Consider the following 26,544-nt stretch of genomic DNA (forward strand, 5'->3'; position numbering starts at 1 on the left):
CACAGCTGAAATTTGATTCCAGGTGTATCTGACCACAAGGATATATTTCCTGGACCCCTGCGTGGCTCAGTGGTTGAGTGTCTGCCTTTGGCTCAGGTCATGATCCCGGGATTGGGATCCAGTCCCGCACTGGGCACCCCGCAGGGAGCCTGCTTCTCCCTCTGCCTGTGTCTGTGCCTCTCTCTGTCTCTCAGGAATAAATAAATAAGATCTTAAAAAAAAATAAAAGATGTATTTCCAACCATTCTTCTATGTTACCTTCCCAGTATACTATTTATTATGGGATAAAAATATATCAGGTTTTCATAGGATTGTGGTTCTCCAAGCGTGATACATGCAACCCTGGGGTCCCTGAGACTCATTCAAGGAATCTGCAAGGTCAAAAGTATTTTTTTTAATAATCTAAAATGTTATTTTCCACTTGTGCCATGTTGACATTTGCACTGATGGCACAAAAGCAACATGGGTTAAAATTGCTGGCACCTTAGCATGAATCAAGTCAGTGGCAATAAATTATACCTAGTAGTCCTTGTGTTCTTAAGCACCACTCACATTGTAGTAAAAAAGGACCGTGACACTTAATACCCTTGACGAAGGGTATTTTTTTTAATTTATGAAATTTTAAACTTTGGGCTAGACATTTTTAAAAAATATCCTGTACAATTAAATATGAAGTACTCAAAATATTTGTTACATACCAAATTACATTGGTTCTCTTGCGGACTTGAGGACAAAAGACTTTGTTAAAGGTCCTAAGTCATAATGTAAATAGGACATTTATTAATATCTGTGTACCAAATAACATAGCAACTACTTTCATAAATTAAGACTTACAGAAAATTTAGAGGAAAGAACGAACAAATAGGGTTATTAACATGTCACTTTGAGTCCAACATAGGTGAAATGAATTTAAGTGAAGATATAGAGGACTTAAAAGAATAGTAAGGGATAGTTAAAGAGTATATATTGAAGTCTCTACTCAGATAATGTAAAATACACTTTCAAGTATACAGGGAACATTCACCAAAAAATTGATTACTAAGTCAAAAAGAATCCTTAAAAAGTTCTGTAAAGTAGAAATAAGACATAAAAACATTTCAACCATAATACGATAAAGATAGAAATGAATAACAAAATTTAAAGGCCTGTTCACCTGCAATGTAAAACGTTCTTTGAAACAACCTTAAGGTGAAAGGGAAGAAAACAAAATTGTTTATCTGTTTTCCACAACTTAGATGAAATAGATCATTACTTAGGAAAATCCCATTTAGCAGAATTCGTATCTCAGAAAAGATAGATTTCTGTCTATCAGAGGAAATAGAAAGGTTAAGCAAGCCTTTCTTTTTTTTAGTAGGAAAAAGTATCAAAAAGCTCAACAAAACATCAGCTCAGAAGATTTTAAAGTTCTATTTTACCAAAACTAAGATTAGCCAATTTTAATGCTCCATAAATTTTTCCAGAACATAAAAAAGAAAGTATCCTAATTATTTTAACCTGAGTATGAAACTGATGTAGATAAAAATCTCATAAAGATAATTAACATATATATACAACTACAGAACAGTCTCCTCTCAATGCAAAAATGTCAAACAGAATTCTGTGCTACAGTAAGAAAATAATACACCATGGTCAAATGAGATTTGTTCCAATAATGTAAGAATGGTTGTGTTTTAGAATACCCATTAATATAATTCACCTGTTAATCTAAGGAGAAACAAAAATAAAGTTCATCTCCACTGTTGCTGAAAAGACCTTTGGCAGAATTCAACCTGTGTTCATGATAAAAATAATCAATAAAAAAGGAATTGGTGCATATTTCTTTAATAAAACACATATACCCTATTTTTAAATACAGCATAATGTGGAAACACTGGCAACATTCCCATTAAAGTTGGAACAAGGCAAGATTGTTCTCAGTCCCTACTATTTAACATTGTGTTAGAGGTTTGGACAATTAGACAAGAGAGAACTGCCTTAGATTCATACAAATTGGAAAAGAAGAAATACAACTAGTTCTCTTTGCATATGAAAATAGAAAACCAAGAGCATTGATGCTAATATCAACTCAAGTAGTAAAAGAATTCAGTGCAGTGTCAAGATACATAAAATGAACAGTCAATGACTTTCATATACACATAATCAGATAACACAATACCATTTACAAAAGCAAAAAAGACTTTTGGAATAAACATACAAATAATTTGTTTTTCCTAAAGTAATAGGAAATCATAAATTTCATATGATCCCTTAAAGTTCTCCTTTCCCCCACCCCCCACTTTTCCTTGGAGCTAATATATGGAATACAAGTACATAGAACAGATTTTTTTTTTTTTGTTTTAAAGATTTTTATTTATTCATGAGAGACCCAGAGAGAGAGGCAGAGACACAGGCAGAGGGAGAAGCAGGCTCCATGCAAAGAGCCCAATGTGGGACTCAATCCCGGAACCCCGGGATCACACCCTGAGCTGAAGGCAGATGCTCAACCACTGAGCCACCCAGACGTCCCTAGAATAGATTTTTTTAAAGTGCTGACACTGGGTCTTCCAGGTATTAAAACATCTATAATTAAAATTATAGTACTGTCACCCAAATGGACAAACAACTCATTAAGAAATAGATCCAGATACTCAGGGATATTCTCATATGATGCAGGTGGTATTACAAATAGTAAGGAAAATGATGGACTATTTAATAAATGGTCTTAGGACAACTAGAAAATTAATTGAAAAAAGATAAAATTAGATCCATACCTCATGTGTACTTGAAGAAGTTTCAAATTGAATAAGAGATTTAAATGCAAAATGATGTAACCATGTATAAACTGGAAGAAAGTATCAGTAGAATTCTCTAGTAACCCAGATATAGGGCAGAGGCTTTCTCTGTTATTTAAGGTGAAATAAAATGAAATATTGACATTTAAGAGTCATTTATATCAAAAAAAGAAAATAATTTTCCCAGGAATAAAACTTCATAGAATTGAGAGACAAAGACAAACTGGGAGGAAATCTTTATATCATCAGAAAGAGTTGATCTCTATTATGTAAGTTAATCTCTATTATGTAAGTTATGTAAGTTTTTTTAAATTAAGGGGAGAAAAAAGGTGAGACACTCATAGAAAAATTGACAAAAAGCATGAACAGAGTATTAAACACAGAAAAATAAGACATTCAAATGGCCCTTGAACTGCAAATTAAAACAATAGTGAGTTTCCATTTCTCATATATTAGTTTGGCCAAAATTCAAAAGCCTTATAGAACCCTATTAGGGTGCCTATGAAACACTTTCATCCATCGTTGTGGAAAGTACAAAGTGATACACTTCCTACAAGGAGTATAAGGCAGTATCTATTAAAACTACATATGGGGGACCCCTGGGTGGCTCAGCGGTTTAGTGCCGCCTTCGGCCCAGAGCGTGATCCTGGGGTCCTGGGATCGAGTCCCACGTCGGGCTCCCTGCATGGAGCCTGCTTCTCCCTCTGCCTGTGTCTCTGCCTCTCTCTCTCTCTCTCTCTCTCTCTGTCTCTCACAAATAAATAAATAAATAATCTTTAAAAAAAAAAACTACATATGTATTTACCCTTTGATCCAGTAATCTCACTTTTTAGAATTTACCTAATACTTGTTTAACAACATGCACAGAATTATTCATTTCAGTGTTATTTCTAATAGCAAAATATTAGAAATCACTTACATGCCTATCCTTAGGATCCTAACATGGTGACTGTTCTGTGATAGAAACGTAGAATAGGGCAGCCTGGGTGGCTCCGGTTTAGCGCTGCCTTCAGCCCAGGTTGTGATCCTGGAGACCTGGGATCAAGTCCCGCGTTGGGCTCCCTGCATGGAGCCTGCTTCTCCTTCTGCTTGTGACTCTGCCTCTCTCTCTCTCCCTCTCTCTCTCTCTCTGTCTGTCTCTCATGAATAAATAAAATCTTAAAAAAAAAAAAAAACATAGAATAGACAGACACGAAACTAGAGAATAAAGAACATCTCTTTTCTGTGAACTGATAAGAATGATTAATTCCCTGGGAGTGTGTGTATTTTTTTTTTTTTAAGATTTATTTTTTGAGAGAGTGACACAGCAGGACGAGGGGCAGAGGGAAAGGGAGAGTATCTCAAGCAGACACATCACTGAGGGGAGCAGGATGTGGATCTTAATCTCAACACCCTGAGGCCATGACCTGAGCTGATATCAAGAGTTGGACACTTAACCAACTGAGCCACTCAGGTGCCCCTGGGTGTATATTTTTTAAGTGGAAAAAGCAAGGAAAAAAGTATACTGCATGTTATATGTGGTATGTTCACTTTTAAGAGAGAAGAGGGAAAAATATATGAGTCTATTTTTAAACAAAAACACAAAAGTATAAACTAGAAACTAATGAAATTGGTTACTTTGGGAGTGAAAGAAAAATAAGTGAAACTTATTTGAGTCTTGTATAGTTTTGACTTTTGAAACATTAATTTTTTACATTTTTTTAAGTGGGGGTGTGGAGAGGGAAAGGGAGAAAGTATCTTAAGCATTTTTAAAAAATAAAATTAAATCGGAAGGGATGGGGGAGTGAACCCTGTGATTGAGTACAAACAACAACAAAGAAACAAATCTGTGTCATATTGATAATACAGAACACAGGAAGAAATTAAATAATTAACCTAGGACATATTTTAAGGATTAACATCTTTCAGCAGTGGTATGGGTGTAGTAGTTCTAAGAGTTTTTTCATTTGGAGAAAGGAGTAAATTACAGAATGGGGGAAGAAAAACAGAGCTATGTTATTAGAGGTGTATGAATTCAAGATCTAAATATATTTATATTTTATAAATATAATTTAACATATATAAATTTTATGTAAAATAACAATATATAATAAAATGTGTATGTATATATATATATCTAATGTATATAGTATTTATTAGTTTGGCCTACTGTAAGATTCTAGAAGCAGTGACACCACAGTAGCAATAACCACACTTAGCATCCAGATCTTGATGCCTCAGTAGCACTCTCTACCACAAAAAAAGGAAAAATAGGATATTTATAATATTGATTGATTCTAAGTCAGGGACAAGAAAAGTAGAAAGGGGACGTGTAGTATCTCCTTATTTGCCAAAAAATAAAGACATCCCCATAAACAGGAGGTATATCAAAAGAATACAAGAACCAACTTGAAGGTTTCCACTGGCTAAATTTGAAACAACTTGTGCATTAAAATGGATAATGATGGCATGGATGATAACATTGGATAACAAGAAACAATCCATGAGTCCATAGTGGTAAAAACAAAAGATAAGGGTCTTCTCTTCACAGAAGAGAAGGCACTTTTTTTTAGGAACGCTACATAAAAATAGAGAATGAATAATGGAATTACAAAATTACCATTTTGCAATCGCTAGTGTAATAATTGATTCAGGCAGGAATCATCAATCAATGCTAAAACAATTGAGTAAAGAATGCTAGGGAACAGGATAATCCCATTCAAGTATGACTCCGCGGATTACTAATTATAAAGGAGAAAATGTAACTTCACAATGGAGAGATTTGTTGAAAATCACCTTAAAGCAAGTGATATATGGCATCACTGATAGCAGACCAACTGTTACACTCCAAGGAGGCATATCATCTATGGTGCTATTCCTGCAAAAAAATGATCAATCAGTCTGAACCCAAATGATGAGGAATGTAACCCAGATTGTGGAACATGCTATCAAATGAATGGCATGAAAGAAAAAAAGACTGGAGACACATGACAGTCAAATACAACATGTGATTCTTGATTGCATCCTGAGATTGGGGAGAAAAAAGACTGTAAAGGACATAATTGGGAAAATTGAAGGCATTATTGTTTGTGCTAAATTTCTTGGAAGGAATAATGGTATTATAGCTATATATGGTGATGTTCTTTATTACCCAGTATTTCAGGTTAAGGATTCATGACATCTGCGAATGCTTCCCCCCCAAATAACTTGTGTGTATGTACAGAAAATGATACAGAATGTCAACAGTTGTTGAATCTATAGAGGCAAAATTTTGTGGAAGTACATTGTATTATTCTTTCAACTTTTTCATAGATTGAAATGTTTAGAAGTAAAATACTTGGGAAAAAATAAAAGGCAAGGGCAAAAACTGTGTACTGTAAATGGTTCCATAAGACTTTGCTTCCCTTTTTACTTTTCGTTACATTACTATCTGTGCTAATATGATCCTTGACATTAAATGATATCAGAGTCCTTGTTCTGTAAAGTGTAAACCAGTGTTAATTATTAATACAGCTATCAAATATGGAGAGAAGGGAAATGGGGATGGGGGGAAGGTGATGACAAAAATGATCCTGGCCTTTAAGACATTTTATTGGACTCAATATTCCTCATTGATGATCTCATAATTGAGATAACCCATCAGTATTTTTAGAATGATTTCAAGAGCAGCTGTTCCTCTCAGGTAAACAGTGGCATGATATGCCAGCCATCAGTTGGGAGAATACGAAACAAAGGTGTGCATACAAGGAAGTTGGGATCGGTCTGTCCCCAGTGATTCACATCTCTCTTTATTTGCAAAATATACTCATCTTTGCCCAAGACTTTCAAAAGTCTTATTGTTATTACACTGTTATCTCACAATACTAATTTAGGTCCAGGTGCAAACTGGGTTCTTTGTGTGCAGCTCTTTACAGCACTTCAGGTACAATTCCTCTTGATTTATTGACCTTTAAAAGTAAGAAAAACAAGCTGCCTGCCCATACACACCCAACAGAGTGGTGAATAACCACTGTAAACACTCTGTTCCGCATTGGAGAAAAGGGGAGCACACAGAGGTCACCATTCATAGCAAATCTGAAATCCAGCTGGGCAAGAGTTGGGAGTTCTTTGATTAGATCTTAAGGTCTAAGAACAATTCTTTATGGCTCTTGGATCTGTCATATTCCACTCCTTGGAGTTCTATCCTTCCTTTCCTTTTTTACTATGAAATTAACTTTTTTAAAGGTATACGATTTTTAGTGGGTTTCAGTATGCTCGTTGACCAAGTTTTACAACCCTCACTGCTATCTGATTCCGGAACATTTTCATCATCCTAAAAAAGAAACCCATTAGCAGATTAGCACTCACTCCTCCTTTACCTATCCTCCCCCAGCCTCTGGCAACCACTAAGAGGGGGTGTGGAGAGGGAAAAGGAGAAAGATTTGCCTGTTTTAGACATTTCATGTAATGGAATCGTATAATGTGCAGCCCTCATTGAGCCTAATGTTTTCGAGGTTCATCCTTACAGTGTGTACCAGTTCTTCATTCCTTTTTATGATTGAATAATACTCTGTTGTATGGATATATGACTTCTTATCTATACATTCACCAGTTGATGTTCATTTGGGTTGTTTCTACTTTTTGGCTGTTATGAATAATGCTCCATGAATTTTCATGCACTCATTACTCAATAATGCTACCATGGATATTCAAACTCATTGATACGTGTTTTCAGTTTTCTTGGGTATATACCTGGGAGTGGAATTTCCTGGATCACGTGTTTACATTTTTTTAAGAACTGCCAATGTGTTTTCCAAAGTGGCTACACTATTTTCACATTCTCACCTGCAGTGTTTGAGGGTTCAGATTTCTTCACATCCTCATGAGTACTTTATCTGCATTTTTTTTTATTATAATGCTCCTTTTGGGTGTGAAATATCTCATTGTCGTTTTGATTTGCATTTCCCTAATGAGCAGTGATGTTAAGAATCTTTTTCATGTGCATATTGGCCATTAGTAATATATTCTTTGGAGAAATATCTATTCAAATCATTTTCCATTTTGGGGGGGGCATTTGTTTTTTTGTTGATTTGTAAAAGTTCTTATAAAGAATTCTTGTACACTGAACTTTTATCAAACATTTATAAATATTAACACCCATTGTGTGGACTGTCTTTCACTTCTTGTGTCCTTTGAAGTACTTTTTAATTTTCGTCGTCTAATCTGTTTTTTTCTTTTGTTGCTTGTGTTTTTGGTGTCATATATAAGGAATTGTTGCCTTAATCCAAGGTTATAAAGATTTATGCATGTGTTTTCTTTTAAGATTTTTCAGGTTTGAGTGCCTCTGTTGAGGCCTTTGATCCATTTTCAGTTAATTATTATATATTGTATGAGGTAGAGATCCAGCTTCATTTTCTGTGTAAGTATCTAGTTGTCCCAGCATCGTTGAAAAGACTGTTCTTTCTCTCATTGAATTGTCTAGGTTAAAAAAAAAAAAAAAAAAAGAATTGTCTAGGTACTCTTACCAAAAATCAATTAACTATAAATGTAAGGGTTTATTTTGAGGCTCAGTTCTACCCCATTAATCTATATGTCTAATCTTTGTCTTGATTATTGCACTTGATAGTAATTTTCAAAATCAGGACGTGCTGATCCTTCAATTTAGTTGTTTTCTTTTCAAGATTTTTTTTTTTTTCTATCTTGGATTCCTTGCATTTCCATATGAGTTTTAGATCAAGCTGCCAATTTCTATGAAAATGCCAGCTGGGATTTTGATGGGGATTGTGTTGAATCTCTTTGGGGAGTATTACCATCTTAAAATATTACATCGTCCAGTTCATGAACACAAAATATATTTCTATTTATTTAGGTTGTCTTTAAGTTTCACCATTTTTAATATAATACGTTATGAATCACTATATTGTCCACCCGATAAATTCTTGGTGCGTAGTTCTTTTTAGGTGTTGCTGGATTCTGTTTGATAGTATTTCATTTAGGATTTTTGCATCTCTTCATAATTGATAGTTTTCACTTGGCATGATAGTTTTCTTTTCATGTGATTTCTTTTGTCTATTGCTGACATAAAATGAATTGGGAAATATTCCTTCCTCTTTCTTAGAATTTGTGAAGGATTTGGTGTTAATTTTTTTAATGTCTAATAGAATTCACTGGTAAATCAGTCCCTGGGCCTTCTTCATGGCAAGTTTTTTAGTTATTCAATGTTTTTACTTACTATAGGTCTATTTATGTTTTCTATTACATCGTCGAGTCAGTTTGATAATTTATATCTTTCTAGAATTTAGCCATTTCATATAGGATATCTAATTTTTTTTTGAAATTTTATTATTTTTATTTTAATTACATTGTAGTTAACATACAGTATTATGTGTTAGAATATTTAACTTGATGTATAATTTTTTATAGTATTTTCTGATTCTCTTTTGTGTTTCTTTAAGATTAGAAGTAACATCTCTTCTTTTGTTCCTGATTTTAGCAACTTAAATCTTCTCTAGTTTCTTTTCTTGGTTAGTCTAGCTAAAGGTTTGTAACTTTGTTGATCTTTTCAGAGAACCAAGTTTTGATTTCATTGATCTTCTCTGTTGTTTTTCTTTTCTTTAATTTTTCTGCTCTAACCTTGGGTTGTTGGTTGGAATTGCTTTTAAAAAATATGTTTTTACAGCTACAAATTGTCCTCTAAGTACTGCTTTAGCAGCATCTCATACCATTTGGTGTGTTGTATTTTCCTTTTCAGTAGACTTGTGGTATATTCTATGTCCTTTGTTTTTTTGGTTTTTTTTTGGGGGGGGGGGTTAAGATTGATTGATTGATTGATTGATTGATTGATTGATTGATTTATTCATGATAGACATAGAGAAAGGCAGAGGGAGAAGCAGGCTCCATGTCGGGAGCCTGACCCTGGACTCGATCCCAGGACTCCAGGACCACGCCCTGGGCTAAAGGCAGGCTCTAAACCGCTGAGCCACCCAGGGATCCCCTCTGATGTCCTTTGTGACTCAATCTTTGACTCCTTACATTTTTAGGAATTTTTTTTTTTTTTACATTTGTAAATTTCCCATATTTCCTTTTTCTACTTTTTTTATTCTTTTGACTTTGGAGAACATACCTTTTATGTTTTTAATCTTTTTGTTTTGTGTCCTAACGTATGGTCTGTCTTAGAGAATCCCTATATACATTTGACAAAAATATGCATTGTGCTGTTTTGGGATGGAGTGCTGCATATGTTTGTTAGATATAATTAATTTAGTGTTGTTAAAGTCTTCTATTAGTTTATATTCTTTCTGGTTTTTCTATACATTATTGAAAATGGTTTAGGGGCACCCGGGTGCCTCAGTCAGTTAGTGCCCAACTCTTGATTTGGCTCAGGTTATGAGATTGAGCCCTGAGGTTTTCTCTCCCTCTCCCAATGCCCCTCCCCCCACTCACATGTTTGCGAAAGAAAGAAAGAAAGAATAAATAAATAAACGTATTTTTTAAAGTGGTTTATTGAGTAATTTCCAACTGTTAGTATTGAATGTTTTATTTCTCTCTTTAATTCTGTTATTTCTTCATGTATTTTGGGGCTGTGTTGTGAGGTATATGTATGTTTATAATTAGTATGTCTTCTTAATAGATTGAACCTTTATTGTTATAAAGTGACCTTATCTGTTTTTATTGACAATTTTTATCTTAGAATCAATTTTGCCTGATATTAGTAGAATCACCCCAGCTTCCTTTTGGTTACTGTTTACATAATGTCTTTTATTTCCCTATCCTCTTTCTTTCAACATATTTGGATATTTAAATTTAAAATGTCTCTTTTGGAACACCTGGGTGACTTGGTTGGTTAAGTATCTACGTTCTGCTCAAGTCATGATCTCGGGGTCCTGGGATCGAGCCTCATGTTGGGCTCCCTGCTCAGTAGGGAGTCTACTTGTCCCTCTCCCTGTGCCCCTCCCCCACTCATACTTGCGCTCTCTCTCTCTCTCTCTCTCAAATAAATAAGATCTTTCAAAAAAAATTCAAATGTCTCTTTTGACAGTGTGTAGTTGGCTTGTTCTTTTTAATACATTTTGCCAATCTCTGCCTTTCCATTTACATTTAATGTAATTACTGATAAGGTAAGATTTACATCTGTCATTTTGCTATTTTCAATATGTCTTATTTCTTTTTGTTTTCTCTGCGTTTCTATTATTACTTTATTTTGTGTTAAGGAGATATTTTCTGGTATACCATTTTAAGTCCTTTGTTCTGTCTTTTATTATATTCTTCAGATGTTTTCCTAGTGGTTGTCCTGGGGATTACAATTAACATCCTAATAGACAACAGTCTAGTTCAAATTAATACCAATTTAATTTCAGTAGTTTAGAAAAACTTTGAACCTGTATATCTCCATTTCCTTTCCCTCCTCGCTGTGTTTTGTCCTCCATACTACTACATTATCCACTAAGAGATTTGTAATTATTGCTTTATCAGCTGTCTTCTAAATTAAATAGGAAAAAAGTTACAAACAAAAAATACATTTGGTAATTTATTAAAAAAATACATTTATACTGTATTTTACCTATGTAGTTACTGTACTGATGCTTATTATTTCTTTGTGTGGATTTGAGTTACTCTCCAGTGTCCTTTTATTAGGTAAGGTCTGCTTGCAGCAACTTTTCTGTTTTTATTTATTTGAGAATGTCTAAATTTCTTGTGTGTTTTTAAAGGATACTTTTGCTGAATGTAAAATTCTTAATTGACAATCTTTTTTCTTTCAGTTCCTTGAATATGTATGTCATCTCACTGCCTTCTGGCCTTCACAGGTTCTCGTGTGATATTGGCTATTAATCTCATTGAGGATCTTGTATGTGAATTGAGGGGTTTTCCTTGCTGCTTTCAGGACTTGCTCTTTGTCTTTGGCTTCTGATCATTTGATTAGGATGCATCTAAATGTGGCTTTCTTTGACTTTATCCTTCTTGGATATGTACGTAAAGGTTTTTCATCAAATTTGAGACATTGTCATTTCTTCAGCTTTCCTTTGTGCCTCTTTCTCTCCTCTCTTCAAGGACAACCATTGTGAATGTTGGTGCATTTGATGATATTCCATAGATCTCTGAGACTCTTATTTTTCTTTTTTTCCTTCTTTCTCCCCTCTTGTCCCCTCCCCTTACCTACATGTGTGCCTGCTTGCCTGCCTGCCTGCCTGCCTTCTGTCCCTCCTTCCCTCCTTCCTACTCTCCCTTCCTTCTTTTCTCTCTCTCCTCAGAATGGATAATCTCAATGGGCCCATCTTCAAATTCACTGATTGATTGATCGATTGATTTTTGCCAGTACAAATCTTTTGCTGTATCCATCATGGTGAATTTTGGATTTTAATTAGTGTACTTTTCAACTCTAGAATTTCTAGTTGGTTCTTTTAAAAAACTTTATTTTTTATTTGCTGAAATATTCTCCTGATACTTCCCTTTAGTTCTTTATACATGATTTCCTTTAGCTCTTTGAACATATTTAAAATGTCTGATTAAAGTTTTTATCTGGGAAATTCAATATCTGAGCCTCTTCAGAGACATTATCTGTTGACTTTTTTCTTCCTGTATATGTGCCATACATTCTTATTTTTTTTGCATTTCTTGTGATGTTTTAAAAGACTGGATATTTTAAATAATACAGTGTGACACTGGTAGAAATCAAATTACCCCCCACCTCAGGTTTTGGTGTTACTATTTGTTGTTGCTATGTTTGTTTGTTTGTTTAATGACTTTTCTGATGTAATTCCATGAAGTCAGTATTCTTTGTATTGTGTAGCTATTAACATCTCTGCTTAGTTAGCTTAGTGGTAAACTACTGAATGGACAGAGATTTCCTTAAATATCTAGAACCCTAACATTGTTGGGGTTTGCCTTGGGAAGGCTTCCTCAAAAGTAGTGAGGGAGGATGGGAATAAAGCAATTTAAAACACTATACAGCTTACTATTCTTAAGGAAATTTAGCCAGTGTTCTTGAATGGATACTCCCTGTAAAGATTTGGTTAACTCCAGTGTTCTATTGTTTAAAGGAATGACACCCCACACACAAAAAATTAAAATTTAAAATTCACATAGGTCCCACAACATATTCTCCATAACTCTGGAGAAAAAACCATCACCATTTTGAAGCTGTTTTCCTGGTTGTTCCCCTGATTTGGTCTTAGCTCAGCCTTTCTTAATTTTAGCCTCATTTGCTATCTGTATATCTGAAATTTTTCAAAATAATCAAGATCTGGTTTCTTTTTATTTAACAGCTCTTCCTTTAGTATATCTCCCTTCCTACATTTTACTATAATTACAAGAAGAAACTGGAGGGCATCTCAATACTTTGCTTAGAAATTTCTCTAGATAAATCACCCAATTTATTAGGCACATTTTCTACTTTTTCCATATTATTGCAAACAGTGGTTATTATAAAACTTTCTACCACTATAAAATAAGTATATTCTTTCCTCTACTTTCCAATAACATTTATCTTACTGTCCTACAAATCTTCGCCCTACACATCTTATCAAAGACCACAAGGTTCCTATTAACAACTTCTTCAAAGTTCTTTTTGTCTTACAATGTTAATTCACCCCCAGAGCCCACTGCTTGGTTATTTTGGGGGTTTTTTCAATATAACAACTCTTTATTTTTAATTAGCAAAAAAATTATTTTAGACCTAGAATATTTATTTATTCATTTATTTAAATTCAGTTTGCCAATATGTATAATACCCAGTGCTCATCTCTGCCTGGTTCTAAAGCCAAATCACAATTTCAGATTTTTATTACAGCAACATCCCACTAACATGTACCAAAATTTTTAATTTATTATCATTATTATTTAGCAAATTATCCCCAAAATTTAGCAGTTTAAAATAAACATTTATTGTCTCACTTTTTCTCTGAGCTATGAATCTTATACTAGCACACTTGGATGTTTGGCTGCAGTCAAGGGATCAGCTGGGATTATGATCATCTGGGATTTCATTGATCTGGAATATCTTCTTTCAAGTTCACTCACTGGTTGTTTGCAGGGGACTTCAGTTCTTCTCCATGTGAGCCTCCCCAAAGAGCTTTTAACAGTATGACCTCCAGAGTGAGTGATAGAGGATGGGGGAGGGGGTGACAGCAAACACTAACATTCAGGAGTATCCAAGATAGAAACTGAATTCTATAACTTATCTTGGAAGTGACATGCTTCTTTAGAATGCTCTAAATCACCCATACCACCAACCAGTGCAACATGGAAGGGGCTACACAACAGACTGAAGCCAGGAGGTTGGAGTCATTGAGAACTATCTTGAAACTGGCTGTTACAAAAGCTTGTTAAACATTTGAATTAGTTAAATTTAAAGGATTAAGAGGGCAAAAAAACAAGTTATTTTTGTCTTCTTGGGGACAATGGACACTATTTCTATGTGGCAGCATTCTCTCTTCCAGCCAAATATTTATTGCTTCCCTGACCTTTGGAAACATTACAATTCCTGGTCCGTATCTCTAGTTAACTCATTTGCTTTTTTATAGTTATAACAGCTTGTACACATAACCTAGAAGGCTCCCTAGCTAATCAGCATTTCCTTTGTCACTGTCTTTCTCTTTTCTTAAATACACATGTATTACCCAGTATAAAAGACCAAAAACTGAGTACATGAAAAAAAATAGAGTAGCACAATGTATTCAGCTTTAAACTTAGCTTTAAACTCTAACCCTAAAATTATAACCCCAGTCAGTTGATATAAATCCAAATGTTTCTAGTCTTTTTTTGGTAAATTTAATTTTTTTAATATATAAGGTGACATTTGTCAATAAATTTTCAGACAGTTAAACAAAATACCAAGAAGTAAATTTAATACCTCCTATTAACACATAATACAAAGGAAAATCAGGCTTGGAGAAAGCTGGAGCAGAATATTCAAAAGAAGCCTTCAAAGATGCTTGGAGGTAATAATTTAAAAATGATATAAATTGAGAGTTTATGTACAACTTGGAAATTTCTTGTTTTGGTAAGCTATGTCATTTAGGGTACATGTGCTAATACTGTCTATTCTGGACCAAAAAGTATCGCATGTACTTAGAGGTTAGGTCTTTTGTATTTTCCCAGTTAGCTAATAATTTAATATTAACCTAGTTAATATTTTTACTTATTTGCCGTTTTGTGACTTAAATAAAATAAAAGTGTTCATTCAGTCTGTATCTTAATGGCTAATGTTTACTAGACTGTTAAAATGCCAAGTATAGGAATTGCAGTATTTTACCTACAATCTTACAAAACCTTAAAATATCCTGTGATCAAGCCCTATTATGATTTCAGAAGTTTGGTTATCATTTCCATTTTTTTGAACGGAAAAACTAAAACCTAGAGGGGATATGTAACTACCCTAAGCTCTTAAAGATGGCTAAGATTCCAACCTGTAGTTAAGTCCTTTTTTTCCAGTACCTAAAGACAGTAGTGCCTCTCTTCCCTACTGGGCTCTAAATGAAGAGTAAATGTAAAGGCTAAAGTGTTACTTTTATATTGGCCCACAGTTCCTTCTCTCAGATGTTATATTTGCTATGTGACATCTCCAAAACAACACCCTGTAATCAAATATATTGATACTTCTGCAAGACCATAAATAAATAGATTCATCTCAGCCTAGATCACGTTTTGTTACCGAATTTGGTAGTGGTCAAGGTGGAAGTAGTTTGTTGCCTCTCCTCACTTCCAAATATCATATATTCTCAAACTATCTTGCATTTTAGAGTCTTGTATCTATAACTGTAGATGTTAGTTGGGGAACTTGCCCTCAGATTTCTAAGACATGTGCTCCAGCTAATATTTAAACCCAAAACAAAAGAGACTCAATCCTCCAGTCTCAGACAGCCCTGGATCACAGCAGGCCTATATATATAACACTGATCGGCCTTGGTAAGAGTTGAGGTTTTTAAGGAGCAAAGAAGTAGTATCTCTAGGTTAACTTCTGTGAGGAAAAACTGTGGAGCCTCGTCATGTTTGCATAGTCATCTTTCCCAAGTTATCAATAGTTCTGCCTCTGACGGAACAAAATAAAAGGATTGGAGTGAGGCCAGAAGTATGGGTGAAAAAATTACCACCACCCACCCTCCCTAATACCAAAACTTCTTATCACTATTATATACTGTGTTTACAAGTTGTCTGTCCTCATTCCATACTTATATAAAATAATTCAGTTATTTTATCTCCTGTACAAGTTTCAAACAAAATTGTGTATCACTTCTGATCTTTATTGTAGTTGTAGCTGATCTACATGTTTTGGGGTCAAGGATTAAGACCCTCAATAATTGTATTGCCATTTTTATAGGAGGGTCTTAGTAGATGCATACTGAAATATTTAGTAGTGAAATGTCATAATTCTACAATATACTTTCAGTGGTTCTGCAAACAAAAAAAGTTTTAAAAGTGAATGCGGGGGATCCCTGGGTGGCGCGGCAGTTTGGTGCCTTCCTTTGGCCCAGGGCGCGATCCTGGAGACGCGGGATCGAATCCCACGTCGGGCTCCTGGTGCATGAAGCCTGCTTCTCCCTCTGCCTATATCTTTGCCTCTCTCTCTCTCTGTGTGTGACTATCATAAGTAAATAAAATTAAAAAAAAAAAAAGTGAATGTGGAAGGATACTAACAATTCTTGAATCTTGGTAGAGGCTGCCTATATCACTGTATATTTCTTTATTTTTTCTTTATGATTGAAATTTTTCCATATAAGTTGAGGAAAGGAAAATTTTTGATGACATTCAGGTTATTTATGGAATACACATTTGACAGAATTGAAGAATTTAACGGTAATAAGTATAAGAGTTTAGATGTTTTGTTAAATAGTTAATGTATACATTTACTTGTATATTAGAAATTGCTTAGTTATAATTTGTTTGCATTCTAAGTGTTTCAATATCTAGTAGAATGCATTTGAATTAAAACTCTGAAAATAAGCTGTTCCACTTCTGTGTCTAATTCTTTGTATTTTAGTTTGGGACTGAAGATGTTTGGGTTTTTGTTGTTATTTGGAGATTTTATTTATTTATTTATTTATTTATTTATTTATTTATTTATTTAAGAGAACACAGGTGCATGTGGTGGGAGGGAGAGGGAGAATTTCAAGCAGACTATGCATTTAGCACAGAGCAATTCTTGGGGGTCCATCTCACAACCCTGAGATCATGACCTGAGCCAAAACCAAGAGTGGGACGGACGCTCAACCAACTGAGCACCCGAGCACCCTGGAAAATGTTTATAAGGAATGATTAAATATGCCAAGTTTGGATTGATGTAATACTAATTAAATCTACAAGGTTTCTACTGCTAAGTCCTAGAAACCATTAGCAATGTGGACTGAAGACTTCTGAATCCATTAATTTTTAACAAAAATAAGTGTAAGTATTGGTATTTTGCGTTTCTCTTTTTTAATGCCTGTCATATTTATTTCTTCCCTAGATCTTCCTCAGAACTGTGATCCTAACATTCCCTTAGTTGCTCAGGAATTAATGAAAAAGATGATACGTCAGTTTGCAATTGAGTATATTTCAAAAAGTGGTAAAATTCAAGAAAATAGAAATGGTTCAATTGGACCAAGTTTAATATGTAAAAGTATCCAAATGAATCAAGCAGAAAACTCGCTTCAGGAAGAGCAGGAAGGCCCCTTAGACCTCACTGTGAATCGAATGCAAGAACAAAATACTCAGCAAGGTAAGATTTTGTGTACATGTGTGTGTCATTCATAATTTTATGTTTTAGTATTTAATATACATAAAACCTTACATTCATAAAGAAATTTATTTTAGAAGTAATATTACTTGCAATTAGCTAGCCTATGGGATGAACTAGAGAAGGGCTGAATTTTGTATTGTGTTTCACTTTGTTTTTGAAAGAGAATTTGCGTTGCTCTTGGTCTCTTTTCACAATTAAATATATGGTGAGAAAATCCTAACAAGCAACTTAAAAACAAAGAATACAAATAAAGAGATGTATTTAATGAGAAATTGTTTTTAAAACATACAGCTGAGAACATTAAGCACTTGCTGTTCAGTTTTTTATACTTAGATGAAAAATAAAAAAAAAATAGGTGATTTTTCTTCAATTATTTATGGGGAAATAATGGAGAAAAAGAAAAGTTAATATATGTGATAAATATAATCATGCAACTAAGAATATAGAGATACATTTTTCATAAGAAGCCTAAATGATGAAGTCTGTGTTGGACTGATCTAATAGTTAATTGAAGAAGAGCCATGATTCACAGGGAAAGGAAGGAAGGGCCTTTTAAGTGCTTGTGGAGGATGCCAAGTAAGTGTTTGCCTGGAGAAGAGAGAATAGGTATCTTTTGTTAACACAAGTTCGGAATAGTGTTGTCAGTCCTTGAAGCCAGGAAAATACCAGCATTAGGTTTGATTATAGAAGGAAGTGTGTGTTTGGGCTCTAAAGAAGAGTACCTAGTTAATGTTTAAAGAAGATGGTCTTTTCATTGTATAACATAAAAATTGAGAGGGGATGAAATAGGGAAGTGATTTTCTCTTTTTGCTTCCCTAATTTTAGGTCGTGGGAGTTTACTTATGTAGAAAGATCTGAGAAATATTAAGATAATAATTAGACAGTTTATAAGACAGAAATGTCAAAGATGACTACAATATAAGGCTTGAGGAAAAAATATATCAACACCTAGAATTTTGGAAGTTAGCATAGAATTTTTAGAATTTTGCTTGGTTGCTGTTTTGTTTTGTTTTCCATGTTTCATACCCTCTTAGAGCTCTTTGTCGAAGGCAGGTCAGTGTCCTAATGAGACTAAAACATAGGCTTTCTTTAGTACCTGACAGACTTGTGGTTGACCAGCTCTGCTACTTAGTTACTCGAACAAGTAACTTTACCTGTGGGAGCTTTAAGTTTCCTCATTTATTATTTGGCATTAATAATAATAGCAAATTCATTAAAGCAATGTGAAGATTAAATATGAAGTAACCAACTCATAAAAGATAGTCAAACACTAGTCTCCATACTGTGTTTCTCCTTTTCCTTACTATCACAGAAGAAAGTCTTACGGTAACATTAGAGTGACCATCAAGTATCTGTGTGGTCATTACACTAAATGTGGCAGAACTTTCTTTGAATAGCCCAGTGACTAGAATTAGGATCTAGAAATTAGAGGAAAACAGATTTCAGGTCATATGAAAAAGAATGTTTTTTAAGCATCACACATTTCTCCAAGTGGAAAATGGTTGCCTTGTCATTAGAGGTATTCAAAAGCATCAGACGAGTGGTTGGAATAAATGACATTTTAGAAGTAAATTTCCAGTCCTTAAATTCTGTGATTTTATGAATGTAAGTGATACAGCAGACCCCCACGTATATGTGGAAAACAAGTAATGTAAATTATTTAAATTACTGTGATATTCTCTGCAAAGTGCACAGATATGTATGTGAACAAACTTTTTGTTGTTTTTTTTTTGTGAACAAACTTTTCATCTGAAGATTAAAAGAGTAACAATAGTAGATATAAATCTATACCTTAAATCTTGATTTTGGGGGATTACTTCTTATCTTACACGATTATAGGAATCATTTAGTCTAGTGTGGCTTATAGTGTAGAGAGCAAGGGAGAGAATGTTAATAGAGTAAGCCAAAAAAAATAGAGACCAGATTATGAGAAAACTATACAGGAAATATTGAAGATTTTGACTTTCTTATGGCCACAGAAAACTCCTAGATTGCTTCAAGCAGAGAGTAATAAAATTAGGTTGTTTTTGTTTTTTTTTCTATAAAGCCTACTGCTCTGGTATAAATTGGTAGGTTTTAAGTTTGCACACTTGTACGCCAAATCTTAAAAAAAAAAAAAAATAGAGCATGTATCCTTTGATGCATGTGTGTGTGTATGTATACATGCCAATATCTGTACTAATGTTTCCATAAATTAAAATTTTTAAGGTTAAAATAAAGATGTTATAAACAACTTTTAAGTGTCTTGCTAATCACAACTTCACTGCTAGTATCTTATTACACACTATAAACTTTGAGAGAATTTTATTAATAATGATAGAAGGTATAAATCCACATTTCAGATGGATTCAGATTTCTTTTTTTTTCTTTTTAAAGATTTTATTGAGATAAAGCGAGAGACAGCATGAGCAGGAGGGAGGGGCAGAGCGAGAGGAAGAAGCAGGCTCCCCAACTGAACAGGGAGCCAGATGTGGGGTTGGATCCCAGGATCCTAGGATCATGATCTGAGCTGAAGGCAGATGCTTAACTGACTGAGCCACCCAGGAGCCCCTCAAATGTTTTTTTTTTAAGAATCAAAATTTAGTGGGGGGGGCACATGGGGGCTCAGTCAGTTAAACATCTGCCTTCACCTCAGGTCGTCATCTTGGGGTCCTGGGATCGAGCTCCCAAGTCAGGAGTCTGCTCCTCCCTCATCTATGCGCACATGCTCTCTCTCACTCTCAAATAAATAAAAATCTTTTTTAAAAAAAAGATTTAAAATTTTTGCCCTGATTATACTGTTCTTACCTATAATCATTAAAGTGCTTATACTAGCTGTGGCAATGTTCTGCCTTTGTTTATTTGTTAGTGCTGATATCTTCCATAGTATACTCACTTATAATATCTTAACAGTACTCACTTAAGACCATTGTTCATTTTGTGAGTTTCTTTATTCAAATTAGATGATGTAATCCATAAATCTAATAGTTAATCTAACCATTAATAATGTGAATAACTTATGGGTAGTCTAACTTATAAATCTTTAAATTCTTAATCACAAATGGTTTTATAGGTAAGCTTCATATAACCGTAAAGCAACAATTTCTGTCTTTGAAAAGAGAAATATTGGTATAATCTTTATATTAAAACCAGACCAAAAAAGCAAAAGAAAAAAGTTACAAACCAGTTTTACTTACAGACATAGGTGCAAAAAATCCTAAATATGTATTAGCAAGTTGAATATAGTGAGTATAAAAACATAGTAAATAATGACAGTGAGGCATGGATGATTCCACAGTTGAAAAACCTCTATGATTTTCCACATTGCCAAAAAAGAAAAGAAACATATCATCTTGATAGAGAAAAATTCTACAAAAGCTGACAAATTTATAATAAAAAATGTTTATCAAATGTAAATGAGCACTGCCACTACCAAAAATATCACATCCTGATGATTTAAAGTAATGAACAAGACAGCAGTGCACACTATCACCAATTTATATATCACCAGACCATAAGAGGGCCTGACTTAAGTAGCATGATGAGAAAAAAAATAGAAGTATGCAATTAAGCAATAATATCTTACAAGGAAAGAATGAATAAAATTGTGGTTGCTCACAAACAATGTGGTTGTGTATGTAGAAAGTATGAAAGAATAGGTAAACTTTTAGAACTGGTAAAAAGTTCAGAAAAGGTACTGCTCACAAGATCAGTATATATCACTGCAAATCAGCAACCACCCAGCTAGACCATCCAGTTTTTTTAAAAATCTCATCGACAGTAGCAACAAAAGCAGTAAATGCACCAAAACACCAAAAATGAAACTAATAAACTATTTCAAACCTTATGGAAAACATGATACTTTTGAAGGCTACAAAATGAGACTCTCAAAATAAGCAATTATATTTTAAATGAACGGGCAGGCTCTAAAAGATAGCATTTCATCCTTAATATGCTTATAGAGTCAGTGTCACTCCAGTCAAATTCTCAGTGGGTTTATTGTGAAAAATGACCTGCCAATCCTAAAATTTATGAGCAATACTTAAAGAGCTAAGCATAACTAAGTCAAGGTGTTTGAGGGAGTCACTCTAGACATATCAAGACTTAATGCAGTACAATTAAAACACGGTGCTATTGGCCATATACATATCAGTAGAACATATGAGCAAGCTGGAAGCTCTCCAGACATTAGTGGAATCTAGTATACGATAGAGATGTCATTCTCTATCACTGGGAAGGATGGCCTCTTGAATAAATGGTTCCGGGGCAACTGGTTAATCATGTGGGACCAAAGGAAAAAAAAAAGATTCCTACGTCACACCACTCACAAAAGTAATTCCAGTGGGTTAAAGAGCAGCTAAATGTGAAAGGAAAAACTTTTAAAGAAAAGATCTAGGATTAAATCCTAACAAACTCAAAATAAGGAAGACTTTCTTAAGATGCAAGAATAACAATCTGTACAACAATTTTGTAAATTTGACCCTATTGAGATAAGCTTAAGTATTATGAAAATCACTATGAACAGAGTGAAAATTCAAGGCTAAGATGAAGACAGTATTTATGATTTGATAACACCTGGCAACCATTCAACTAACAGAACAAAACTAAAGTGAATGAGAAAAATACAACCATGTAGAAAAATAGGCAAAAACACTTGTCAGAACAGAATTAGCTATATAAACCAAGAAAAAGATACTCAAAAGAATATCCTACCCAGTCTCTGCCCCAATATAGAGTTCTTTTGGTCTATCATATAGGAGATGGTAAGTCAGTCGCTGATTGATAATAAGTACTTGCCAAAAATCTTTGAGAGCTCTGATAATTAAGCTCATATCTCTGAAACATCTGCCTTTTGTTTTATATTTTTTCTGTCTGCAACAATATTTTACTTAACAGTACTATAAAAATGTGTAGAAATTATTAACCCTAAGACCTCTCTTTTCCATCTAATCTTTAGGGGATTTTTCCTCTCTGCAGCAATATGAGAAAATTTACTCCTTCTACTAGTGCTGTAAATATTTATTGAAACTATTATGTCTTTCTAAACTTCTGTTTTCCATGCAAATCTTTTCATCTTTAATTGTTTTTCAAAGTCAGTTTCCATATTCCTCATTTTCCTTTCCTTCTCTTCTACAAACTCTAGACAAGCTTAAAATGTAGTTACCCAGAGGGGGGAACATTCCCATTTACCTCTCCATTGTACTTTCTAACCACGTGTTTCAAAGAGTAGAAATATTTCTTGGTGCACTTTGATTTATACAGATTTGTATAAATACTCTGAGCCTCAGAATCTGGGAGGAAGTAGTAAGTCATGCATTGCTTGTTCTAAGGATTCTTTTTTGCCCTGGCACACTGAGTTAAAAATGTCATTCATGTGTCTTTTTTAAAAATTTTTCAGTTTTAATCTGGGGCCAAACTAAAAACTTCTCCTAAATTCTAAAGTACAGGAAGAAATACGCAACCTATAGACTTTATCATTATTGTGATACTCATGAAGATCTTACCAGTCCTATACAAAAGATCAAATGTGGGCAGAGATGAAACAGCATGTCATCGGCCCAGTTGGTGTAGATTTCTGTAATGAGGTTCAGTGAATATTCTCCTAGAGCTTTCTTTATAGTAAATTTCTCACTGCATTGTAGTTGTTTCCATGTTTATCTTTCTTTCCCCTATACTATATCTTTGACATGTTGGTTTTATTGGCTTAAAAATCTTCATTGTTTTCAAATATTACTGATAACTAAAATGAGAATTGAGACTTGATCATTGGATTTATGATTTTTTTAGCAGTGAAATTTTTTATTTTAAACATTTTAAATGGAAAATACGTTAATACTTTCTTTTTTTTTTTTTTTAAATTTTTATTTATTTATGATAGTCACACAGAGAGAGAGAGAGAGGCAGAGACATAGGCAGAGGGAGAAGTAGGCTCCATGCACCGGGAGCCCAACGTGGGATTCGATCCCAGGTCTCCAGGATCGCGCCCTGGGCCAAAGGCAGGCACCAAACCGCTGCGCCACCCAGGGATCCCACGTTAATACGTTCTTAAACAACATATGAAACATTAAGTGTCATGATGAACATTAGTTATTGCACTGCCTTGTAATATCTTCACATTTCCCCTCAAGCTAATTGGCAACAGATAAGTAAAAAAAAAAAAAATCAGAAATTACTACTACAACTGCTACCGGCAGGCTAACTTTTGGAAATCACATCTCCTAATTTGAGTAAGATTTTTAAAAAATCAAAATTATGTGTGAAACTAATATCGGATAGGCTTCAAGTGAGCATTTGGGAGAATGCATTGAATAACTTCTATGACTTTCAGTGATATGTTTAGTATTATTAAGTATCCTTTGCCTCTGCTACTGTCACTACTAGTCTGGTTTCTTGGCTGAGATTACAGTAGGTGAAGTTGTCAGCTGAGATGTTAAACTGTAATTAAGAGAGCCAATTATAGTTTTATGATGTTATGTTTATGCCATTTATAAATGGAGCCTGTTGTTACTCTGTTAGGAAAATACTGAACAGTTTCTATAGTTCAGTTCAGAAGGTATTTTATGCATCCACTAATGAAGTCAATAAAATTATCTATCTTGTTTTTTAGTGCTAAGCTTTCGTTTTTGAAAGCTAAAGACATGGAAGAAATGTTACGTTCTATGCTTAATATAATACCATATTTTATTAAACCTGAAGAATAAAACATAATATATCTAGATTACTCCATGTGCCTTTCAATCTAATATTCTCCGACTATAGGGATAGAAGAAACAGGTGATACTTAAAAATCCCAAATCAAGGCATACCACTCATCCGCTTTGAAACCTTTTAATGGGGGGATCCCTGGGTGGCTCAGCAGTTTAGCACCTGCCTTCAGCCCAGGTTGTGATCCTGGAGTCCCGGGATCGAGTCCCACATCGGGCTCCCTGCTGGGAGCCTGCTTCTCCCTCTGCCTGTGTCTCTGCCTCTCTCTGTCTCTCATGAATAAATAAGTAAAATCTTTTTTTAAAATTTAATAAATAAATAAGACCTTTTAATGGCTTCTCATTGTCCTTAGGACAAAATCTAAAATCCTGAACTTGCCAAGATCCAGCTGCTGTCTACCAGCCACATCCTGTGGCTCTGGTTTTGGTCCTCATGCTCGCTATCCCTCATTTTCTTCAATATGTTGTACAGCCTGGCCTTAGAACATTCACACGTGCAGGTGCCTCTCTGTAGAAGCCACTTTCTACCTCCACCAATTTATTCTACATAAAACTTAACTCTTTTTTTTCCAGGTGGTTTAAACATCACTTCTCTAAGAAAACCTCCCCATACCTCCTAAATTGCATGTACATACATGTACATGTACACATGTGAGCACGTTCCTATTAATTCCCACCAAAATTTAGTTTGGGTCTCTTCTTATATTTTCTCATAGCATCATTTGTTTCCATCATCTTATTTTGTGCATCTTGTTTGTTAAAACTTTTCCCCCTGCATTATTTTATTTTAGGTTGTGTTTTTCCCTTTACTTCATTTTTTTCTTTGCTGATTTTGAAGTTATGTACTTTACTGCTGTTCTGTTAGTTGGTTACATTAGAAATTTTTAAGTGTGTAATTAGCTGAACAGTTAATATACAGAATTTAGAGCATTTTAAGTTGCCATCTATCCCAACACATAGAACTGTTTTATCAGTGCTTTAGTTCTCTTTTTATGACACCACAGTTTAAGCATTGTAACTATTTATTTCATATCATCAATTTTTGTTCAGATTTACATATATGATGACCTTTTCCTTTGCCCACTATTCCTTCCTATAGCTCAGATTTTCCTCTGGGAACAGAAATTCTTTTAATAAACAGAATTCTCTTAATTTTATTGATAATAAATTCCCAGGTTTTCTTCAGTTTCTCGTTCTTTTTTTTTAACATATGTTCTTAAAAGATCATTTTTCTGGGTACACAAGTTTAGGCTGACAATTATTGTTTTGTCAGAACTACTCTCAAGAATGTCTTGGCTTCCATTGTTGCTATAACTGCAAGTAATAGGCTTTCCTTTATAGGTGATCTGCATACTGTGTACTTTCAGCAGCTCTCTTTCTCTTTCTCTGTGTGTTTTGTTTATGGTGTTCTGCAGGTTGTCTTGAATATGTTTGGGTATAGATTTATTTATTCTGATGGGTAATCATGATTTCTATGACTTAGGACAAATGCCTTTCATCAGTTGTGATTTTCTTAGCCATTATCTTTTCAAATTACTATACCTCCCACTTTATCACCTGTCAGAATCTACTAAGACATATTTTGAATCCTCTCATTCTATCCTCTGTATCACCTATATTCTCTTATATTTTCCACCTCTTTGTCTCCTTTTCTTGCATCTTGATTAGTGTATTTAGAACAATTTCCAAATTCACTAATTCTCTCCTGAGCTATTCTAATTACTGCTTAAGTATCTTGAGTTTCTAATTTGTTATTACGTTTTGCATTTCCAGAATTAGTTGTAACATTTTTGAAATATGCCTGTCTGTTTGCCCCTAATTTTACAAAAGAATCGATAAGCAAGATATCAAGAGTGACTGGGAGGATTATTTTAGGTAAGATGGTCAGGAAGGTCTCCCTGAGGAAATGAGTTTGAGCATATGAAGACCTGAGGGCAAAGCATTCCAGGCAGAAAAAATATCAAAGACAAAAGTACCAGAAATCAAAAGAGGCAGGAACAAATCAGTTATGTTTGAGGAATTGTATGAAGATTGCCTCAGTTACTTAAAAATCAGGAGACTATTCAAAGCTTTTTCTATAAAGTCAGATTATAGAGTGTCAAGAAATATAATTGTCACAGAATGTGTGAACTGGATTTTTTTGGTTTTCTGTCTTATAAGGAATATCACAAACAAATAGCCATGCACTTTACAGTTAGATGTTCCTTAATGTTCCCATGTAAACAAACCGTCACTTGACTAACGTAATTAGCTGTATGAAGCCTAAAAAAGAAGGAAAGGAAGAAAGTGGGGAGCAAGAGAAAGAAAAGATTAACTTCTTTTTAACCGTTACATTTTTTCTGAATATTTGTTAGAGTTTGATATAAAATTGGCCACTGTAGCACCACATGGTTTCTAACTGCAATACAGTGGACTTTAG

General features: G+C 34.2%; 1 protein-coding gene across 23 annotated transcripts in view; it reads left to right on the forward strand.

Moving 5' to 3' along the window:
- The window catches only part of LCORL (ligand dependent nuclear receptor corepressor like), a 154,363-nt gene that overhangs the window by 87,437 nt on the left and 40,382 nt on the right, over positions 1 to 26,544 (forward strand). For 18 of the 23 annotated variants that reach the window (XR_012022930.1, XR_012022937.1, XR_012022935.1 and 15 more), the window contains one exon: positions 17,170 to 17,421. The exons of 3 other annotated variants lie outside the window; for them this stretch is intronic. Coding sequence is in view for 16 of the 20 variants with exons in the window: in XM_072809472.1 (XP_072665573.1) it covers positions 17,170 to 17,421 (252 nt within the window). In the remaining 4 variants the exon portion in view is untranslated. Of the gene's footprint in view, positions 1 to 13,564; positions 13,780 to 14,541; positions 14,666 to 17,169; positions 17,422 to 26,544 lie in introns of those variants that run through there. 2 more of the 23 variants (XM_072809514.1, XR_012022938.1) reach the window with 2 other exon arrangements.

The sequence above is a fragment of the Canis lupus genome, chromosome 2, assembly GCF_048164855.1.
Source record: "Canis lupus baileyi chromosome 2, mCanLup2.hap1, whole genome shotgun sequence".
In the NCBI taxonomy this organism is placed as follows: Eukaryota; Metazoa; Chordata; class Mammalia; order Carnivora; family Canidae; genus Canis; species Canis lupus.